Source organism: Maylandia zebra, linkage group LG5, assembly GCF_041146795.1.
Source record: "Maylandia zebra isolate NMK-2024a linkage group LG5, Mzebra_GT3a, whole genome shotgun sequence".
Lineage (NCBI taxonomy): Eukaryota > Metazoa > Chordata > Actinopteri > Cichliformes > Cichlidae > Maylandia > Maylandia zebra.
Genome location: NC_135171.1, coordinates 23,585,945 through 23,607,621, shown reverse-complemented (window position 1 = coordinate 23,607,621; position 21,677 = coordinate 23,585,945). Strand labels below are relative to the sequence as shown.

General features: G+C 43.1%; 1 protein-coding gene across 4 annotated transcripts in view; it reads left to right on the top strand.

Moving 5' to 3' along the window:
* The window catches only part of bsnb (bassoon (presynaptic cytomatrix protein) b), an 81,296-nt gene extending 60,300 nt beyond the window's left edge, over positions 1 to 20,996 (top strand). Inside the window, exons 4-13 of one of the 4 annotated variants that reach the window (XM_014412941.3) lie at positions 315 to 524; positions 3,118 to 9,411; positions 11,459 to 13,544; positions 13,900 to 14,747; positions 15,063 to 15,174; positions 15,278 to 15,424; positions 15,585 to 15,640; positions 15,878 to 15,989; positions 16,589 to 16,790; positions 17,693 to 20,996. In XM_014412941.3, the coding sequence (XP_014268427.2) occupies positions 315 to 524; positions 3,118 to 9,411; positions 11,459 to 13,544; positions 13,900 to 14,747; positions 15,063 to 15,174; positions 15,278 to 15,424; positions 15,585 to 15,625 (9,738 nt within the window). In that variant the 3' untranslated portion in view covers positions 15,626 to 15,640; positions 15,878 to 15,989; positions 16,589 to 16,790; positions 17,693 to 20,996. Of the gene's footprint in view, positions 1 to 314; positions 1,080 to 3,117; positions 9,412 to 11,458; positions 13,545 to 13,899; positions 14,748 to 15,062; positions 15,175 to 15,277; positions 15,425 to 15,584; positions 15,641 to 15,877; positions 15,990 to 16,588; positions 16,791 to 17,692 lie in introns of all 4 variants that reach the window. The other 3 variants (XM_023154970.3, XM_012918512.3, XM_076884057.1) reach the window with 3 other exon arrangements.
* Positions 20,997 to 21,677: the final 681 nt, after the last annotated feature.

Sequence of the window (21,677 nt, the reverse complement as noted above, 5' to 3'; positions counted from 1 at the left end):
AGCATGTCCTTAGCACACCGTGACCATTTATGAAGAAACATGACTTGGATTTAATATATCTAACTAACAGACAGATCTTTATGCTTGTACCCATCAATCACTGGGAATAAGAATCCAGTAGTGTGTTTTGGAAAATATTACTATGAGCACCTAATCATGCCTGAGGTTTGCTGGTGGCAGAAAATTCAAATTGTTTCTTTTACTAGCATTAGTGTATAATTTGTTTTGCTGATGTACATACTATGAAATCATGTTCTCCTATCTGATTTCTTTACTTCATGGCTAAATCCTGCTTTCTTCTTTTTGTTTTTCAGAAGAAAGAATGGTTATGCTTGAACTGCCAGACACAGCGGGCCCTGTCAGGAAGCTTGGGAGATATTCCAGCTCCTGTTCCACAGCCAATGGCATCCCCCCGGTCACCTGTTCCAGCCAATCAACAACCACCTCAACAGAAAGGGCCCAATCAACTATCAGGGCCCAGGACCACAGGTCCTCAACAACAACAGAAACCAGCGGGTCCCCAAGTAAGTGGCCCTCTCTCTAATGTGAAACAGGCTGGGCCTACCTCTGAAACCAAAGGTTCTGCCCAACTTAAGAGTTCAACCCAGCCACCTTCCCAAGTTAAGGGTCCAACACAACCCACGGCTCAGAGTAAGGGACCTGGTCAGGTTAAGGGTCCTACTCAGTCACACGCTCAAAGTAAGGTCCCTGCTCAGCCAGCTAACCAGACAAAGGGCCCGAGCCAGGCCAAAGGGCTGACTCAGACAAAGGTATCTGCTCAGCCCTCTGCTCAGACTAAGGGCCCTTCTGGTCCCAAGACTTCATCTACCCCTGGTAAAGCTGCACCCAGCAATGCCAAGGCTTCTTCCACCCCTTCAAAAACCATACCTACTCAGTCTAAACCCACAGGTAACAACCAGGCCCGCAAACATCTGCAAAGCCAGGAGAAGACTAAAGTTGCATCTAAATCTCTAAAAGAAGACGTCAAAGCCTCGCCAAAGAAGGCATTGTCAGAGACTGTCACTTCTCCAAAAGACACGAAGATACCTGAAGATGCGCAGAAGTCAAGACACCATGAAGTGAGCTACCTGCAACTTCTTCGCCTTCACCTGTTCCACTTGAGTCACCATTTTTTTTATTTATTTTGCTCCATTAAGAGTTGTTCTTTTTTTTTTTTTTTACATTTTTTAATTATTGTGCTTATCAAGCTCTTTATGATTTTATGTTCGTATTATAATTTTCATAACTTCATCTGTTCCACCACTCTGTCATCATTATCTCTTTAATCCTGAGCAAAGTTTAAGGTGTAAATAATTACATCTTTACCTAAAGGTGCTATATCATAACATCTTTTGCATAAAATAGAGTAGTGCTGTCACGAAAAGGTAGTTGTCAGCATCAGTTTTATTTAGGAATTATTATGATATCAAGACCAGTGACATCATTAAGAAGGCACGGAGGAGGGTGACGTCAACTTTAAGGTCACCTCGTGTGGAGAAAATAAATGTGAGAAACTACATTTGAGAGAGGCAAAGAACAGATAGAGATACAGAAATTCCTTCACTTGGTAGTGAGATGATTTCCTTTTAATGGACTTTTTTCATCATCATGATGTCCTTAACATCACCATCTATGTCATTTTCATCCTCATCCTTATGATCGTCATCATTGGTCTCAGGAGCCATTTCTTACATTCAGATCATGCCTTCGTTCTGCAGCCATGTTTTGTCCACTTTTATTTTATTTGCAGGTTTTCTTGAACTTTTTTTGTGTTTGTTTAATGTGACACGTGATGATATTTTAAGCATTCTAAGCATGTTCGTTATTCTTCAGCGGTTGGAAGAATGCAATGGAGAATGCATCAAAGATGGCAATGAAGCATGTAATCAAATGACATTTGTCCGTAATTGTTTGTATGTTCAACTGTCTGTTATAGTCATGCTGTGTCAGTGTATTTATCCATCTGTGTGTACATAATGCTGAAAGGCAAACTCAACCCAAATCAAGACGAGACAGTCAACAGCCATAATAAACTATGAAATAATTCATTACTAATGACACTAATTATTTTGTTTTCTTTTTTCTTTTCTATAAGACAGAAACATTTTGCAGTTAAGTTGGTCTTTTTTTCCAAGTACAAGTACAAATGCATAAATATTTCTAAATGGCAACTTTTGCAAATTTGCCTAATTTCTAAAACCAAAAAGAAATAAAGTGTAAATATTTGGGTTGATTTTAACCTAAAATGTTAATATATCTGGTTGTTTGATTGAAGAAACAGTTCACACATAAAAAAGACAAATTTATGTTTCCTCTGGCCTATAGTGCTGACTTTCCATCTAAACTTAGTGCGAGCTGCCCACTTTTTTTCACCATATAGTTTGGTGAATATCAAGGAGCTAACTGCCACTTACCAAGTGGTGCTCAAAACTCAACCCTAATAAAGTCTGTTTCTCAACATCATGACCTGGTTACTCTAAATAAATAGTGAATCCAGCACTAATCACTTTCAAGAAGTTTTTTTCTTTCTACCCCACTGCATCCACCACCTGCATCACATTTACCTGTGCTGTGAGGCTTGTAGTTGTGACAGTGTGGCAGCATGTATAGTTTCTTTTTATTTGCATGTGTAGTTCAATAAAAAGAATGTAGTTCCTAGAATGAACTACTCCCACCAAGGTCGGTGGTCTTTTTTTAGTTGTGCAGTCATACATTCTAGAAAGAGACATAGCTCCTGGATTTTCAAATTAACCTTTTTTGCCTGCCACCCAAAAAAAAACATGTATCAAGACAACTTTTTTTGGTGCTTTGTGCGCCACGAAGTAAGAATTGTTATTTTGGGGTGAACTGTCTCTTTACGGATATGTTATTTCCAAGTTAATTATTCTCTAATATATTACTATTAGAGACTATTTCATCTTTATTAGGTGTAGTGAATTAATTTTACTCCTAAGCATTTCAAAAATGCTCATAGAAATGTCACTGATGAGCTGGATGAAATAGTTGGATACAAGATGTGCACTGAAGCTTGTAATATACTTTTTCATTAATTAATTACAGGAAAAAAGTATGTCTTTTTTGCTTCTGACCTCTTCTCTTCTTCCTCTCTTTTCTTAGGATTCCAACAAATCAAGTTCTCAGAGTTTAAGTGACACTGGATACTCTTCAGATGGCATCTCCAGTTCTCATGGGGAAATTACTGGTCAGATTCGGGAAGAAGGAATCAAGCTCAGTGAAAGAGGTGCCTCCATCCCCTCAGAAATCACCAAGCTGGAGAGCTCCATGAAACCTCTGTTGGAGTCAAAGAGTACTTCAGATCAGAAGCACAGGCCACATTCACTGTCGGTAGGACAGGACATCAGTCCCGATGACGATGCAGCAAGAGATGAATCAGAAGATGACCTCAGTTGTAAGCTTCGGCATGATTACGTGGAGGACAGCAGTGAAAGTGGTCTCTCACCATTGCCAGTAAGACAGAAGAAGTCACATAAAGATTTAACAGATGAAGAATACATGAGGAGGCAAATTATGGAGATGAGTGCTGATGAAGAAGATTTAGAAGATTATGGAAATCAGAAAGTAAAAAAGTCACATAAAACAAGTGGAGACTTAAACAAAGAGAGGCGACGACTCTCTCATCATTCTAATAGTTTTGAGGATGACGCCAAGGTTTCAGAAGGGGCTTATAAGGCAAATGAAGAAGAAGACGTTGTGATCGCTGGAGGCCTTCGCCGCTTTAAAACCATTGAGCTAAATAACACCAACAGCTACAATCGAGACATGGAGCTCAGTACTGAGCATGACCTAAGAGAACCAGAGCTAGAGATGGAAAGTCTGACTGGGTCTCCAGAGGAGCGGTCTAAAGGAGAGTATTCATCAACTCTGCCTGCCACCACCCCCAGCTACACCTCTGGAACATCCCCCACATCTGTGTCATCCATGGAGGATGACAGTGACAGCAGCCCTAGCCGTAGGGCACGACTAGAGGAGGCTAAGCAGCAGAGAAAGGCTCGCCATCGTTCCCATGGGCCCCTGCTGCCAACCATTGAGGACTCATCTGAGGAGGATGAGCTTAGAGAGGAGGAAGAACTACTTAGAGAACAGGAGCAAATGAGAGATTTAGAGCAACAGAGGATCAGAAGTACTGCCCGAAAAACAAAAAGGGATAAAGAAGAGCTACGAGCCCAAAGACGCAGAGAAAGGTCCAAAACTCCTCCAAGTAATCTCTCTCCTATCGAGGATGCATCACCAACAGAGGAGCTGAGGCAGGCTGCTGAGATGGAGGAACTTCACAGATCGTCATGTTCGGAGTACTCACCTTCTATGGACTCTGAGGCAGAAGGCTTTGAGATAATTGGTGGAAAGCTTTACAAATCAGGAAATGAGTATAACCTTCCAACCTTTACTTCTCTCTACTCTCCAACAGAAAAGACAGCAGTTTTACCATCTGATAAAACACTGAAAAGTGCAGAGGAAGTGTACGAGGAGATGATGAAGAAAGCACAGCTCATGCAGAGGCAGGGGCAAGCTGTTAATCAGCGGAAAAGTACCTCTCAGTCTGATGATAAGCATCATCTTGAAGCTGGAACTGCACTCACCCCTGGCTCAAGCCCAACACAGGTTACTGCACCTATGTCCTTCTCTACAACAGGCAGTGATCCAAGAATTCCAGGTATTCATGCAGCACAGCATCTATCAAAAGAAACACAAAACAGGATGATGACACAGAGTGCCAAAATTGAAGGTGTTGTTGGAGTTGCCACAACAAAAGCTGTGAGTCATACTGTGACAAATCGCCAAACAGGTGGCCCGGTACCTGCTGGCACCAAGGTAGGCTCCCAGAGGCCAACACAGGCACCATCTGACCCTGGAACATCCTCCCTGACCTCCAGAGTCTTTTCCCTTTTCAAAGGGCCTAGCCCCCCAGTCTCTCCCACTGCTTCTCCAGTACAAAGTCCAACTCATGCCCCATCTGTGCGATCCACTAGTAGTGGCGGCAGGCAACTGCCATCTGTGCCTGGTGGTCCTACATCAGCTGCAGCATCCCATGGGGCTCAGGCACCTCAAAGAGCAGTTTCGCCACGTCTCATACGACAGCAGTCCTCCCAAGATTCACCGGTGATGGTGATAACTCTCGGTTCAGAAACAACTAGTCCTGCCAAGCCACTTACTGTAAATTCTTCCACTTCGCCTTTGTCATCACCAACACAAGCAAGTTGTAAAACACTTTACAGCTCGCATCCCTCTTCGACAAGTTCGCCAACATCACCTCAAAAACACCCATCTCAACAGTCCCTGAAACATTCTTCTCAGATGGCTCAGAATGTTGAAAAAGTTAATGTTGGTATAAGTGCTGGATCTGTGGAGATATCGCTAGGTAAAATTTCAAATATTCAAGGCACTTCAAAGGTTGTAGGTCAGGGTGAAACACTTCTTGGAACTAATATTGTGGATTTGAGGGCCCCAATGAGGCCAGCTCCAATTATAATGACAGACCAGGGAATGGACCTAACATCCCTTGCCTCTGACACGAGACGATACTCTTTAGGAGCAGAGCAGCCGGCTGGTAGACACACAGCAGTGCAACCTCTTATCATGAACCTAAATGCACAAGAGCAACCACACGTATCTGTATCAACGCCAACCACAGTGAGTGTCACAGTCGCAGGTTCAACATTCATATCCCAACCAAAGCAGCCTGTCGTGTATGGAGATCCATTACAAAACCGTGTGGATCTTGGGCAAGGTGTTGGATCAGCTGTCTGTTTAACCCAAAGTAAGCCACCAATCACAGACCCATCTATTCCCAAAATTGATGCCTGTCTGGAGAATCTGGGTATACAACAGCAACAACTGCAGTTACAGCAGCAGAAGCTGCTTCAGCAGCAACAGCTTCTGGAACAACAGCTCCAGCAGCACCAGCAGCAATCCTCTTTTGCTCGTTATAATTTGGCTAATCAAGTCCAGCCACTGCTGATAAAAAAAGACCTTGTAGTGAACCAGACAAGCAGTGCCCAGCCTGGAGTGACTGCTAGTGCCATACCTAGAGTCTCCCCACTGGCTCCACCATCAGTTTCTGGGGCTCCTGCTTCTAATATTCCCCACGAATTGTATGGTGGAGTTGCCTTAGAACTAAAAAATAAGCCAACAGTAATGAACCTGTCCACAGGTAAGCCCCATGTGATGATGGTGCACCTTGATGAGAGTAATCCATCACAAAGTGGCACAGTGACTCAACTGATAAAGCGAGAGGAACCTCCTCCCCCTCCTCAGGTCTTGGATCTTACTGGACAGATCAAACCAGAAAACCAGGTGGCTTGTTGTGATGTTGTTTACAAATTGCCCTTTGGTGGTTCCTGTTCAGGGTCACTCACTCAGAAGTCTACCACAGTATCCTCAGATAAAAACACGACCACTGAAAGCTCTCAAGCAGCCCATCCTCCCCAGTCACCTCACTACAGCATTAGCCAACAACAACAACACCAGCCTCAAGTTACACAAGGAATGACAGACGAACATAAAGCATACCAAACACCCATAGTCCCCTCAGGAAGAATACAGCCATCCATGTCGGATACTAATCTGCCTTCCATGACTGATGCTAGCCACTACCAGAATAATCTCCAGGGTGGTATGGCAGTAGATCTTAGCAGTATAAATCAGGTTTATGAAGGTGGATACCTTGGCATGGGAGCACAGTATGGTTCCTACACAGACTTGCGTCACCAAGGAGATCTCGGAGGCCCTTCGTTACCCCTTCGCCGATATGGCTCCATGTCAAATATCAGTTCAGACTATGCCTACAGTTCACGTGACCTAACAGTATCACAGGACTCCAATTTGGCTCAGTATAGTGCGACCACTGCCAGGGAGATCAGTCGCATGTGTGCAGCTCTTAACACAGTGGATCAGTATGGGAACCGGTATGGAACTAATGCAGAATTACCATATGGGGCAGGAAGGGGTGGACCTTTAGCAAAGTTAAATCTCCAGCAAAGCTTAGCATCAATAAGAGCAAATTTACTCTATGGACCAGATGGAAGACCAACAGCAAATGGCCAAACCCTAACAAATCTAATAAATGCTAGACAAGCTAGTATACGCGCCTTGTACCCTGCTGCTTTGAGGGGAGGTGATGGAATGATATATTCTACCATAAATGCTCCCATTGCCTCTACCTTGCCAATTACTACACAGCCTGCCTCTGTCCTGCGCCCCATGCCGAGAGGAATTTACAGATCGTACCCTACAGGTGTAACTGCTGTACCATTGGCTAGTCTTACAAGGTTGCCTCAGTTGACTCCCAGGATGCCTCTGTCCACGCAGGGAGCATATTCATACCCTCCTCCAAACCAATATCAAACGTCTGCCACACCATCAGGAGGTATGCCCGTGGTAAGCAGCTCCCACCAAGAAACTCCAATGTACCTTGGAAAGCCTTTAACAACAGTTGCTCCACAAACAGTTACAACAATTGCACCATCACAAACTGCAGTACAAAGTGTTGTTGCCACTGGGATGTACACAACAGCTGATCATCAAATAGACCACTCTAAGCTCTCATCGCAGAGTATTACAGCTCTCTCTCAAGCTCAAAGCCAGCCTCCAACTGTCCAGCCAGTGCAGGCACAGCAGTTGCCTGCTCAAACTGAGCCTTTATCCCTCACTCAAACCCAAACTCAAGCACAACCTGTCAGTCAGCCTCAACAGTTAGTTTTGCCGCAAAGTCACTCGCAAGCACCACCACATGGTTCTGCACAAGCACCAAGCTCCAAACTTTCTCCACCCACAGATGCTCAGAAAGGTAAGGAAGATGAGAGACTGAGTCAGCAACAAGAGCACATGCTGCAGTTAGAACGAGAACGGGTTGAACTAGAGAAATTACGACAGTTACGTCTGCAAGAGGAGCTTGAAAGAGATCGTATGGAGCTTCAGCGTCACAGAGAAAAAGAACAGCTCCTGGTTCAGCGTGAGATCCAAGAGTTGCAGACGATCAAACAGCAAGTCCTACAGCAGCAGCAAGCTGAGCGCGAAACGCAGCTCATTATGCAAAGGGAACAACTAGCTCAACAGAGAATGCAGCTTGAGCAAATCCAGTCATTACAGCAGCAGCTCCAGCAGCAGTTGGAGGAGCAGAAAAGGCAAAAGACAGCAGCAGTGGAGGCAGCAGCGGCAGCTGTGGCGGCTGAAGCTGCTGCTGCATCTGCTGCAGCTGCAGCAGCAGCAACATCTGCCCAAGGTGCTATACAAGGTGTTGTTGTTGGAGGAGGTCCCCCTCAAGGGTTTATTATTTGTGACCAAAGTGGTAGAGTTATTCAGCAAGATGGACAGAGTGTTCAGTTTTGGCAAGATGGACAGCTGGTCCAAGCCGTGGTGGCAGCTCGACCTATTCATAGTTCAGCCTCTGAAATGTCTTTAAAAAGCAGTGACAAACAGGTTGACTCTAAGATTATGAAAAAGCAGAATTCCATGCCTCGGCTGAGGGATGGCTCAGAGGAGGACTCTGTGAAAAGGATTACAGACAGCTGTGTGCAAACAGATGACGAAGATGGAGAGGAAAGATTCATGAACAGGCGCAGGAGAACTCGGCGAATTGCAGACTGCAGTGTACAGACTGATGAGGAGGACCAGGCAGAATGGGACCAGCAGCCCGTAAGGCGCAGGCGATCACGTGCATCCAAGCACTCTGAATCTAGCGGTGAGGCTAAATCTGAAGGATCATCCAAAGTGGTTTCTGCAAGCATAGCTATTCAGACCACAAATGATTCATCATGCCAAACAGAACCTGACCAACTAGGCAGGGTTTCGCCTGCAATCCACATTACAGTGGCAGAAACCTCAAAGGTTGACCTGTTACATTACATTGCGGCTCCTGAAAGAACGCACAAAGGAGAGAGTCTGGCCTGCCAGACAGAACCAGAGTCTCATTCCCAGGGAGTGGTCGCCCCTCAGCTAAGTGTGCCCACAACTATCAGCCCCTACTCAACAAGTCTGCATATAGTAGGAGCAAACACATCTGACCCAATCTCCCCTAGACTCCAAGGAGTTGTTAAGTTTGAGAGGAGGAAACCAGACCCCTTGGAAATCGGCTATCAGCAGCAACAGAATGAGTCTCATTCTCGCCAGCCCCCCAAATCTCCCCAAGTGCTATACTCCCCTGTATCTCCGCTGTCTCCTCATCGCATGCTAGAGACAACATTTGCCTCACAGGAGAAGCTTAACAAGGCCCACGTAACGCCCCAGCAAAAGGCCTTCACCGCCGAGTCACCCCAACGCCACCAGACTCTACCAAGACCCATAAAAAGTGTGCAGCGTTCGATGTCGGATCCAAAGCCTCTCAGTCCTACATCAGAGGACCCTGTCAAGACCAGGTTCTCCCCATATCACCAACAAGCTGTGTCCAACAGTCAGGTACAAAATCATAACCTTTTGTTTAAACAGAGTTTATCATGCATGTAACATATCAGTGTTTATACACAACAAAGAACTAGTAGAATTCTAAAAATTTAAATGCCTGTTTGAAGAGTATAATCACAAGACAAATCTGACTTTAGAAACTAGTTAAACTAATGTGTGGTTATTAGTGTTACACATTCAAGACTAATTTATTCTATAGTTACTAGAGCCTATTAGCACAGATACAATCAAATAAAAGGAGCACCTTTTGGGGGCTATTTGAAGTCACATAGTGCTTTTCTACACTATAAAACTAAAACTTCATTACGTGAATTAAAAAATACACACACACACACACACACACACACACACACACACACACACACACACACACACACACACACACACACACACACACACACAGAGTTTACGCCAACATATGCTGTCAAAGCTGCTTCAGTGCACCTTGGAGTTCATTTTCCAAGGTTGAGATTTTATGGTAAGGATGAACACAATTCTTCCAGAATATTTTCCCTTCATTTGGTGTTTAAAAAAGGGAGGTGGAGAGCGATGTACAACAAACTGGTCGAAAATCAACTCAATTTAGATTTGAAGACTTTTAAAGCCATAGAATATCATCCACATCATTTTCATACTGGTCAAACCTGTCCCATCAGGACAGAAATGCTCCATCAAAGGATAAAGGTGATTATAACAGTTCTTATATTAATTTGCATAACAGAGCCAGTATATCCCCTGACTGCAAGGTCAAAGGTTCAGGCTTTTCCTTTAATATGTATCCAGGATGTCTCGGATGCTTTGTGTGGACATGAACATGGATAATCACACAGGATCTGGCATTGACAGAGTACCAGAATGATCTCATAAGAGCAGATGGCAAAATCAGAAAAGCTTTTCTGCTACGTCTCCTCCCCTATCTTCTCCATTTATACATTTTTAGTCCGTTTGTCTCTCTCTCTATTTGCCACGTTTTCTATTTTTGGTAAACCCTAAAGTTTTGCCACAGGGAGACACAATGTGAAGTAATCCCACCGCTGCCTTGCTCGCTCCCTAATTGTTAGCAGCTGGTCAAAATAAATTAATATCGCTCTGCACTTAGACCAAGTCTTTTTCATATACATACCTCTAATCTTTAGTGTTAACATTTAAAACTCGATTCTCTTGTGGATACTAAAAAAAACCCTCCATCATGGATCAACGAAGCACAAATGTTTTGTAAGTAAAAGACTAGCATAGATATCTTTTTAAACTGTGTTTTATTTGTTATGTTTCACTGTTCTTACTTGCATGAGGCGCATAAATATTTATGTCTTGTAAAAGAAGTCCAGCCACAGCAACTATCAAAGCAGTAAAGGGAAAATTAGCATTTTTCTGAAACTACATTTGGAGTGAAATCAGAAGACATTTGCTTCATTTTATTCTTCATTTTATTCTCCTTGAAAAGTATGTCTAACCATCATCTGCTTATCTTTACATATACTAAACTGCTAAAACACAGAATTTGTTCAACATTATATTTCATCAAAAATTTTGTCATTGACCTTTATGGGCCTTAAATTTAGAAAAATTGCTGTTATTTTAAGATAATAGCTTTGTAGACTAATGCTTAGTTCATTACAGTAACAGTGGTTTTAATATTACTGTTTTAATAAACAACATGGTTACATTTGAACATTTTTATGTAGTGTGATATAGCGTGGTGCTCTGTGTTGACTTTTAGTTCTAAACATTTTATTAAAATTATTAACCTGGCATAACATGAAAAATTTCAATTACAATTTCTGGCTTCAGTGGAACGTTTTAATAAAATTAAACCATATTAATTAAAATACTGATGAATTTCAGGCTCTCATAGTACATAGCTCAATTAACGTCAGGGAGTCTGACAAAACACAGGGCTTAATAGTTCTTTGCTTCGGTGTAGAGATGAAGATGTGTGCAGCTTCTCTATGAGTACTAAGTGTACAGTAATGAGTTTAATTTACATAAACACATTCTGTTTATAGCTCCGTGTTTGCTGATGTGTATCTGCCCCTCCTAGCAGATGGCCTCCCTGCAGCAGCAGCAGAACTCTCTGATGAGGAAAATAAAGAGGACTCTCCCCAGCCCCCCTCCAGAGGAGACTCCACTTCCCATTGTTACTCCAGCACAAATGTACAGCTCTCCTGGCATGCACCAGAGGGTCCTTCCAAGACCCGCCCAGGGTGTCACCAAGGCTGGCCTTCTGAGCGAACTAAAAGCTGTGGAACAAGAGTCGTCGAAGCTTCGTAAGCAGCAGGCTGAACTGGAGGAAGAAGAAAAAGAGATTGATGCCAAGCTACGCTATTTGGAGCTAGGCATTACACAACGAAAGGAGACTATGGTGAAAGAGAGAGAGAGGAGAGAATTGGCCTACCTGCGATGTATGGGTGATGCCCGAGACTACATGTCAGACAGCGAGCTCAATAACCTTAGGATGGCAGCTGCAACTGGAACCTTTGACGCTAATGGTTTGCTGACAAGGCCCAGCACTGCCCCACTGAGTCAGTTTACGAATGATCTCACTGCATCTTCCCAGTATCCCTCAACTTCATCTTATATGTCTTATCCATACCCTCAAACATCTACACAGCAACCAGGCTCCACTTACCAACAGATAGGTTTCCAGCCTCCTCAGTACCCTTCATCCTCTGCACCCCAGCCTGGAACATTCCAGCCACATCCCCCACCAGGCCCTGGATATCAGAACCAGGGAACTTATTCCTCACGCATGTATGGCCAGTCCTCTTATCAGACAGACATTGGCATGCAACAGCATGGTCACCAGGGCTTCCATTCACCTGCTCAACCTATGCCAGGACAGAGCCTTCCTTATCCCACTCACAGTTCCTACCAGCCTGGCCTCTCCTATCAGCCCCAGGCTGAGATTCTCACAGTCCATCAAAGACCAAGGCAAACATCTTTGGCTGACCTTGAACAAAAGCTTCCCACCAATTATGAGGTCATCAGCAACCCTGCAGTATCTGTGGCTACATCAGCTCCAGATAGCAGCTATGGTTCAGCTTATGGCAATGCATATGGACAATACCGCCCACCTGAGCCAGGCCTGACTCATTCTGTGGAGAGCCCCACATCTGCTTATGCTACAGATGGTCTCTACACTTCTAACTTAGAGCAGAGTATTCCTAGGAACTATGTCATGATCGATGACATCAGCGAGCTGACAAAAGACAGTGGGCAACCCACAGATGCTCTGGGTCATCCAGTCGGAGGGCGGTATCGTAGTGAGAATGGCCCCGCTCGAGGAAGTGCATATGGCAGGCCAGATGATGAGCCCGTGGACGCTTATGGCAAACCTATAAGTTCCACAGGTTACCAGACCACAGTGGACAGTCGCACTGGCACCACAGTGAGTGGAGGCTCTTCCTATTACTATGATGATTATAAACACTCATCACGCAGCAGCTCTAGCAGCCACAAATTAACTTCCAAGAATCTTGCCCCTGCCGTAGTCTCCTCTAAACGTAGTAAACACAGGAAGCAGGGAATGGAGCAGAAAATTTCAAAATTCTCCCCTATTGAAGAAGCACGGGATGTGGAGTCTGACCTTGCCTCTTACACAATGACAACATCAACGGGGGGTTCCTGTACAGTGGTGTCCAGATCCAAGAAGCTTCAGGATGATGCCACCTACGGGATGAAGAAAAGTGCATACGACCAGCAGAAATATTATGGCACCAGTCGTGAAGGTCTTGAGGAAGAGGACCGCATGTATAGCTCTGGTAGGTCCAGGTCTACAGGATATGGTATGGACAAGATTTCTTCCAGAGATGCCACAGGGCACCGGAGTAAATCGTATGAAAGAGATGCTATGGAGCGATCTCAAAGAAGCAGCCGCAGTGGAAGGCCTCCTATGCGCCAGAATTCAGAAGAGGAGAGCCCGCTCAGTCCGGTTGGAAAGCCTGTCGGCATGGGAAGAAGCTCTGGCATATCAGAAGCCCATGACGTGCGAAACCAGTACGGCTCCAGCCATTCACTTCCAGATGTACAGGACCATCATAAGAAGGACCTGCCCAGGAGTCATGTCTATAAACCAGATGACCCTTATCTTGTAGATGACATGCATTGTGCTGTTTCTGACAGTGAAGGTAACTGGTGCTGAATTATTTGTGCTGTAGTTTGTTCCTCTGTGCTGAAAAGACTGCATGCCAAGTTTGGAGAACATCACCATTTTTATTTTGATTTATTTATTTTTTTTCCTTTGACAAACAATGCCAAAAATGTTTTATATTCATGTTTTGCATGCATAGTTTTTATGTATGAGGTGGGCCGTGAATGCTGCTTCTTTTTTTCCTTTTGTTTTTTTTTAAACATCTGCATGGCTCTGGAATATGGAGCATGGCTTTACAGATATTTTGCATGTCATCAGTCTGCATGCTACTCCACCCGCCAAAGCAATACCACTGACATTGACTGATCATGTCTGTATTGATTTTTGAAAAGCCTATCATTTGGGTCAAGAGGAGACTGACTGGTTTGAGAAACCACGGGAGGCTCGTTCTGATCGCTCAAGACATCATGGAGGCGGGAGTCACTCGTCCACAGGCAGACGTAGTAAACATACTTACCATGATTACGACGAGCCTCCAGAGGAATACGGTCCACAGGATGAGTACAACCAACGCCACTCATCCTCCACACCACGGGACCACCGTCACCACAGCAGCACCCCTGGCAGACACAGCTCTTCCCGCCACTCCACAGAAGACTCCAGGTCCTCTCGGTCTTCCAGGACACACCCCAAAGACCCATCTGGCCGTTCTGATGGCCGGAGTTCCTCATCTTTACAAAGAAGGAGCGGTGCAGACTCACGTTCTGCCCAGGGAAGCCCTCGGAACTCAGGAGACTTCTCTCGTGACTCCGGTCATCACCATGGCACTGCAGGAAGGAGTCAGAGGGGACAAGGAGATCGCTCAACGTCCCGTAGACAGGATCCCACTGCAACAGGGCCTAAACCACAGCAACAGCAGACCTCTCAGGGCCATTCTGGACAGCAGCGGTCAGGTGGGCAGGACCAGTCGGGGAGGCATCCAGGCTCTGAGCCACTTGATGGTACCCAACATGCTCAGCAGCAGCACCATCAGCAGAATGCACAGCAGCAGCAGCAACAACAGCAACAACAGCAGCAGCAGCAGCAGCAACCGCTGCAGCAAGGCCAGATACAAAGCAGTCAGCCTATACCAACAAGTGCAGGGGCTGGACCAGCACAGCAGCAGCCAAAAGCTGGCCAAGCTCCAGCACAGGGACGACAGCCTGGAGTAGGGTCGGCAGCAGGGCAACCACCTGCAGCGGTAAGTAGAGCTACACCTGGCCTTGCTTTCCCCATATACAACAACATACATGTTTTTATGGCGACATATTTTAAGTAGTTGTGTTTTCTAAATAATCCACAGAAGCCTTTTATGATGATATAATAATTATAAGCAGTGAATTGCACTGGTGTGTCCTATTCAGCTTTCAAAAACGGTTCCAAATGCCACTATGGATAAAGCTGTTGTTTGATGCTGTTGCTGAAATGCAAGTGTGAGAACAACGTGACTCACTCAGAAATCCACTCAGTAGTTTCAGTTTCCCCGTACTCAGTATTTGTCTTGATTTTTGTTCAGGCAAAAATGGATACCACGCCTGCAGCAGCTGCCACAGGAATGAAACCTACAGCAGGAATCCCAATAGCACCTCAGCCTACCAAAATAGCCACGCCACCTCTAACAGGCATTGGTACGTCATAGTATCACTGTCAAGATGCCATAACCACCGCCACAGGCAAAAATATGGCACACAGTACATGATGATTTAGATTTTTTGTTGTTGTTGTTTGTAGGCTCCAAGGCTGCCCCCGTTGGGATCGGTAGCAAACCGGGAGGTATAGGCAGCGCTACAGCAGGCCAGGCACCTGCTGAAGGGGAGAATGTTCTCACCAAAATACTGCAAGGAGGAGCTGCAGAGCAAGCAGGAAAACTGGGAGATGGTACTCTCATTAATACTTTGATTTATTGAAATAGAGTTTTCCTTTAGGTTTAGTTTTGCTATGATATGGTAAAACAGAGAAATTTATTACAGCTAAAACTAAGCTCTTGGATTTTCTTGTTTTTTCATATTTGCCTTCTTCTCTTTTGTCATTCTTGCAGCTTTGTCCGGCCTTGGGAAGAAGTTCACTTCATTCTGGTGAACTGTAGAGAGGAGGGTAATGAAACTGTAGTTCTTAATAAGAGACTTGTTGAAATTATAAAAATGTATACATTTTTGTTGTTTTTCAAGCTGTTATGTTAGAAGCGTTAGAGAAATGATGACGGGCTGACATCTGTCAACAGAAATGATGGAACACTTCCAAATTTTGAATAGTTACTGCTTAGAAAAGGGAAATATGTGTGGTTATTATTTAACATGTTCATTTTCTTTCTACTGTGCTGCTTTTTTCCAGGGTTTGCAGAGTGGAAATAAGTTGGATTGGTAGCTTTGTACTGGAAAAACCTATGAAACTGCTTTAATACATTTCACTTTTTAGAGGACAGGGAGGAATGCTGAATGCATCAGTGAGTATCTCTACTTTTAGGACAAGTTTGAAAGAGATTTAAAGGGTTTAACGCTCCAATGTATTTATTAATTGTCTGCTTGAAAAAAGGCTGAATAAGAAAATACTTACACATACACTGGCCTCATTGTCTGAATTTTGTTATGTTTAATGTGAGCGTCAACATTTTAACAGTGTACATTTGAAAGGGAATCGTAACAGGTCGACTTTGATTTTTATTTTTTTATTTTTTTGGGACAAAGCACCACTAAGCAGTCGAAAACCACGTCATAATAGTAACTTATTGAAAGATTTGATAATTTTGTATGTAGTAAATGCAGCAGATGTTATGCTATTGATCATTGGTGGTATTTTTTATGCATTTAGGTTTGTGTTTTGGTTTTCTTGGGGTACACCAACACTCCAAGCTGTGAAAACATAAAATGCTGTCTCACTTTGATTAATGGATTAAGTGTTCTATCAGGGTATATTTACATAGATTAGCATAGTCCATGTCTGCATAATGAGAAGACTCAAGTGAAGTGATGACTCATTAAATGTCTTGATTGTATATTTGAACTGATTCGCGGTACCTCTCCTTTACCCCGAATTGCTAAACAGAGGTGGAATCAAAGGATGCCTTGTCAGCACTCAATTCCCCAGACATGGGCGCATGACTGAAGTGGATTAAATAAGGGCGATCGCTTCGTCAGCACAGTGTTACAAGTCCTGAGCAGAGGGCTGAAAGTAAGTGGAGGCTTATACAGAACTATGGTCCCAGAATGATGATTGCGAAGACATCTGAGGCCTCATTAGACCAACGGCAAGTCACTTTCACATGCTGCACATCTGTGTTCTTGTGTGTGAATGTATGCCTGTGTTGCTGGTTTAATTAACTTTTCTTTGCATGTGCATTTTTTTTTTTACAGTTTTGTTACTGTCCACTTGAAGTTTGTGTAGCAGAGATGATAGGCAGAAACCAAGAGCAAGTGAGGTCTGCACTAGAATAGTTTACCTCCTAACTAAACACACCTCCGATAATCTGGGCCAAGCACACTGGGCTATAATTAGCCAGCGAAAGCTAACTGTGGCGTGGCTTTAGTTGCACACACGCAAAGACACACAGAGACAAGAGCACATGTAGGGACACAGATTCATGACTCATTGTAATTCATTACATGGTAGAATGAACAAATTCTGCTCAATGGAGCAGAATTGCAAAAGTGCAAATAAAGCAGATTTCAAAGCTCGCTTTTTTTTCTCTTTTGCCTGTGTTAAAACTCACGCAGGGACAAAGTTGAAGTTTATTTGAGTGAAGATCTATCATTTAGCTTTGATTCTGTCTGCTGTCGAGTTTGGATTGATGTCAGCAACCGTGTTGGTCATCTCTGTTGGTTGCCACTCTGAGGAGTCAGAGGGGAAATGTAGAGATAAACCAGACCCAGTGGCTCAGTGAATTACTGCCAGGACCAGCAGGGCTGTGATAGGCTGGAGTGTCATGTGAAGGAGGATGTGGTGGGCAGGCTGCGTCGTGACATGAACAGAAGAAAGAAAGCTTTAATCTCTGTCACTATGTGATTGCTTTTTACAAAAATATGGGTTTTTTTAACGTCATTTTTGGTATTTTTCTTTTAACTGTATTGTTTTAATTTAACTAGCATCTGTTGTGCATTAAGGTTTCATTTATTTCTGCCAACATTAACATTTCCATTGTCTCTATTTCAGGTGGATAATGGGGATGAGGCAAACTGGAAAGAGCAAGTCATGCCTCCCATCCTTTTTTAAAAAAAGAAAAAGTCCTCCTGGGATCTGTGTGACAGTAAAAGCCCCACTAACTGAGGCAGGTGGATATCATAGGGGAAAGTCAGCATGCTCATCCTTGCGTGTCCCTCCTTTGAAGCAGCTCAATGAAGAAAGCCTCACAGCGCCCTCTACAGGGGTTTTAATGTGACACCACTCATGTCTTTCAAGGATACTTGATTCTACTTTGATGCCTTCAGAGTATTTTCATGCAAAACATGGTGGAAAATCAATAAAAAGAAGTCAGATTTCATAGGTTTTACCTTGTACCAAAGAGACCAATCTTAGCCCTAAAAGGCACCACATACCTGGAGCAGAACCTGCATATCACGACAATGACGACCAACCTGATGACGCCACTAAAACTCTTCAAGGCTTGGTTTCTCTGATCTCTACAGTACATTCCAGTATAGGGAAAATGACCCTGTCTTTGAATGTGTTTTTATTTGTCTTTTATTTTGTTGTTGTTTCAGTGTCTACAGAATGCATTGTGTAAACGTGGACATGAGAATGCACGCACAAATGAAAAACTGCAAAAAAGAGAAAAAAAAGCCCATATCAATACTTTTTCACCACCTCGAAGATGCCGCTAGTCATTAGCTGTAGGTTTTTAGGGAAGGGAAATTACTACCGGTGTGCCCACATGTGTGAGATTCACACGGATGAGAGGACCAAATGAAAGAATGGCCACGGCTCTTTATTAGCCATCACAAAGCCATCGTTGTAGTCAGCCCCAGAGCATTCTGGGACTTTATCCTTTTCATTGATTTGGCTCATCTTTTAGTTTCTTTTCACTTTTTTTTTGCCTGATATATTCACTGAATGGAAGAGCCTTATTCGGTACGTTTTTACTTGTATACCTCATATGTTTGAAAACGTTCATATTGTCACGCATTTGTTTTTACACTGTATACTACTGTATGTACATAAGACAAAACAAGAGATATAATTATGTAAATTTGTTGTTTTGTGTATTTAATGAATCACTTTTCTGTGACTTTTTTTGTTATGTGGTTTACTTTGGTAAAACTTTTTATTTATATTATCTATTTTTCACTTTGTATTTATTTGAATCTCTGTTTTCTCGCATCAAACTAATTTGCTTATTCATTTTTAAAAGCAATAGCATGCAGAAAATGCTATATAGCACATAAATGTAGTTTATAGTAGTGAAGGGTATTATCAGACACTTCTGTCAATAACTAGCCGTAATACAATTTGTCAGAGGGTTTACAATCACAGTACCGTGTACAAACATGCATGGTATATGCAGACGCATAAGAGCATGCAGACAGGTACGAACACACTCTCACTTTCTCTTTCTGTCTTTCTCTCACTTTCTCTTTCTCTCTCTCTACCAATTTCCTGCAAACACACGCACACACATACTGCACACGTTACACACTTTGCATCCCTGTTACACTTCAGAGCCAAGGCTAATTGAGTTCTCTCCAAATAGACCTGTTAACCTCCTGCTGATTGATGAGGTTACCAATAAACCAACGAGATGATCTCACTAACAAGCTGGGGCCACTGCCTCTATTTGTACAAAGACACACACGTACACACATGCGGACACACACACAAACACACACCTACACTCACAGACAGATACAGGAGAGGACGAAAGCAATTATCAATTCAAATGTTCTATGCAATGACTCATTTTGAACCTGGAAGTGATTCAGCCTAAAACAGTTTATTATCACTGTACTCACAAGAAAACAAGAGAATTATGAACTACGAAAGCAGAAAAAAAAAGTACTGAAAACGTTTTTACTTAGCAACTTGTCTGTATGAATTTGAATATTGAACTAGAGTTCTTGTTTGTTTTTTTGTTTTTGTTTTCTGTGGCATGTTTTGACCCCTCACTCCCCGCATGGGGGACTTGTTGCCAAAGGGTAAACTGTGTTAGACTGTCGGTTTTATGAATGTCCACCATCATGTTGCTTTGAAGCATGGGTTTGCTTGGCTTTGTCTGGCTGTTCGTAAGCCCTCATTCAGTTTTTGTGCGTTTTGGCTGACCTGGGCTCCTCAGTGTTTGGCTTGCAGTGACTGTCTGTGCTGCTATAAAACCTGTGATACAGATGGTCAGCACTCCTCATTAATATGTGTCAATGTACATATTGGGTGTCAGTATAACCTGTAAGGATGAATGGAATGCTTCTATCAGATATTTCATTGTTGATTAACCCACTCAGCAGCCAAGCCATTGGAAAGGTGCATGATTAGAAACTATATTCTTGGAAGTTGTACCTGAATTTAAAAAAGGAAAAAAGGAAAAAAAAAGGTAAGGCATGATTTCACCGAGGTTTGCCTAACAAACCTTGACGTTCATAGGCCAACGTAGAGAATAACAATGAGTAAAATGTTCAGCCAGTCATTCACAAATCAGGGCATGTCATTTTGAAAGCACAAGCCTGACTGGCAGCACTCGATGCTTGATGAAACACAGGAATATCGAGGTTGCGTGACAGTGCCTCTCTCTGAACAACGTTAATACTTGCATAAAAACACGGTGAGGAGCGACGGCGAGGCGCATGATACTAAACAGAACATTATTAACAGAAGGGCAGACGGGCACATTCTCACATTCTTACTGTAAATATAAAGTCATTCTTCTGTACAGCTTTTGAGTTTCGAGTACGGCTGTCATGTGCATCCCCATGCCGTATTTGCTGCCAACTTTTGTGTATAAAAAGAATATTTATTATCACAATAATGAGGATGATGACGATAAAACTAATGATGACGATGATCATTATTACTGCATAAGCATAGTGTATGTGGCTGACTTGTATTGACTGTTTACAACAGTGGAACAAACCTTGTATTCAGAAACATATCCAGTCTCTGTGGAGTTTCTATACATATTGTATTTGTTAAACGAGGAGAAAAATATAACCTCCGTGGCAATTGCAGAGCAGAATGCCTTTGTCAGACTATCAGGAGGTCTTTAGTTTGGTGGGTGTGATCCGCGAGGTGACGAAGGGAAGCAACGGGAAAAAAAGGAAACTAAAAATTTGGAAAAATGTCATTCACTGTTGTAAGTGCAATGGGCAAAATGTCAGTCGTGTATCCATTGTGAAACCTTGTGTTTTATTCAGTGTATTCCTGTAAGCAGAGTAAAAATTTTGGTGCATCATGTCAAGTAATGTGATTAATGAAAATATTGACCCTGCAATTTCCAAATGGAGAAAAGAATAAAAAGAAAAGGAGTATATTGTGATTTCTGTCTGGGGTCTCTGTGTGAGTATGTGCATGTGAGACACCGATATAGACTCATAGTTGTAGGCAAGTTGTGCGGTAGGTTTGCTGCCAGCCAGGAGAGGAAAAGATCAAGAATAAGACCCTCGAAGGCAATGATACTGTTCAGATGAGACTAGGCTTTACATGCTGAGGCAGGGATGACTTATCCCGGTGTGGGTGGTAGAGGGGAAGGATCAGCGTGAAGTGGAGCGTTTGCCAATGCATAGGGAGAGATGGAGGTGTGAGTGTGTGAGTATTCGTGACTGAGTCTGCACATGTGTGCATGTCAGAACAAACCGATTACAGTTCCTATCGTCGCTAACGTGTGCCTTGTGTCACGTGTCATCTGCGTGGTTTGAAGGATGCAACATGATGAAGATCCTGATTTTTATTCATGATATTCTCATTGAGATTGAAGAATGTACCTTTTAATAACAAATATTCTTGGAAATACTGCTGGATTTAAAATTTGTTAAGAAAACTATGAAAAGGATGGTCTGTGTTTCATATGCACATTGTGCCAGATATTTACCTGAAACCTGAGAAACCAGGTTGATCTGTGTGTCCTGGCTTTTTGTCATCCATGTAATAATAATTCACTGTTTATTTCAATTCTGCTTACACGTATAATGTGTCCTCATCTGCAACACTGTTTGACTTA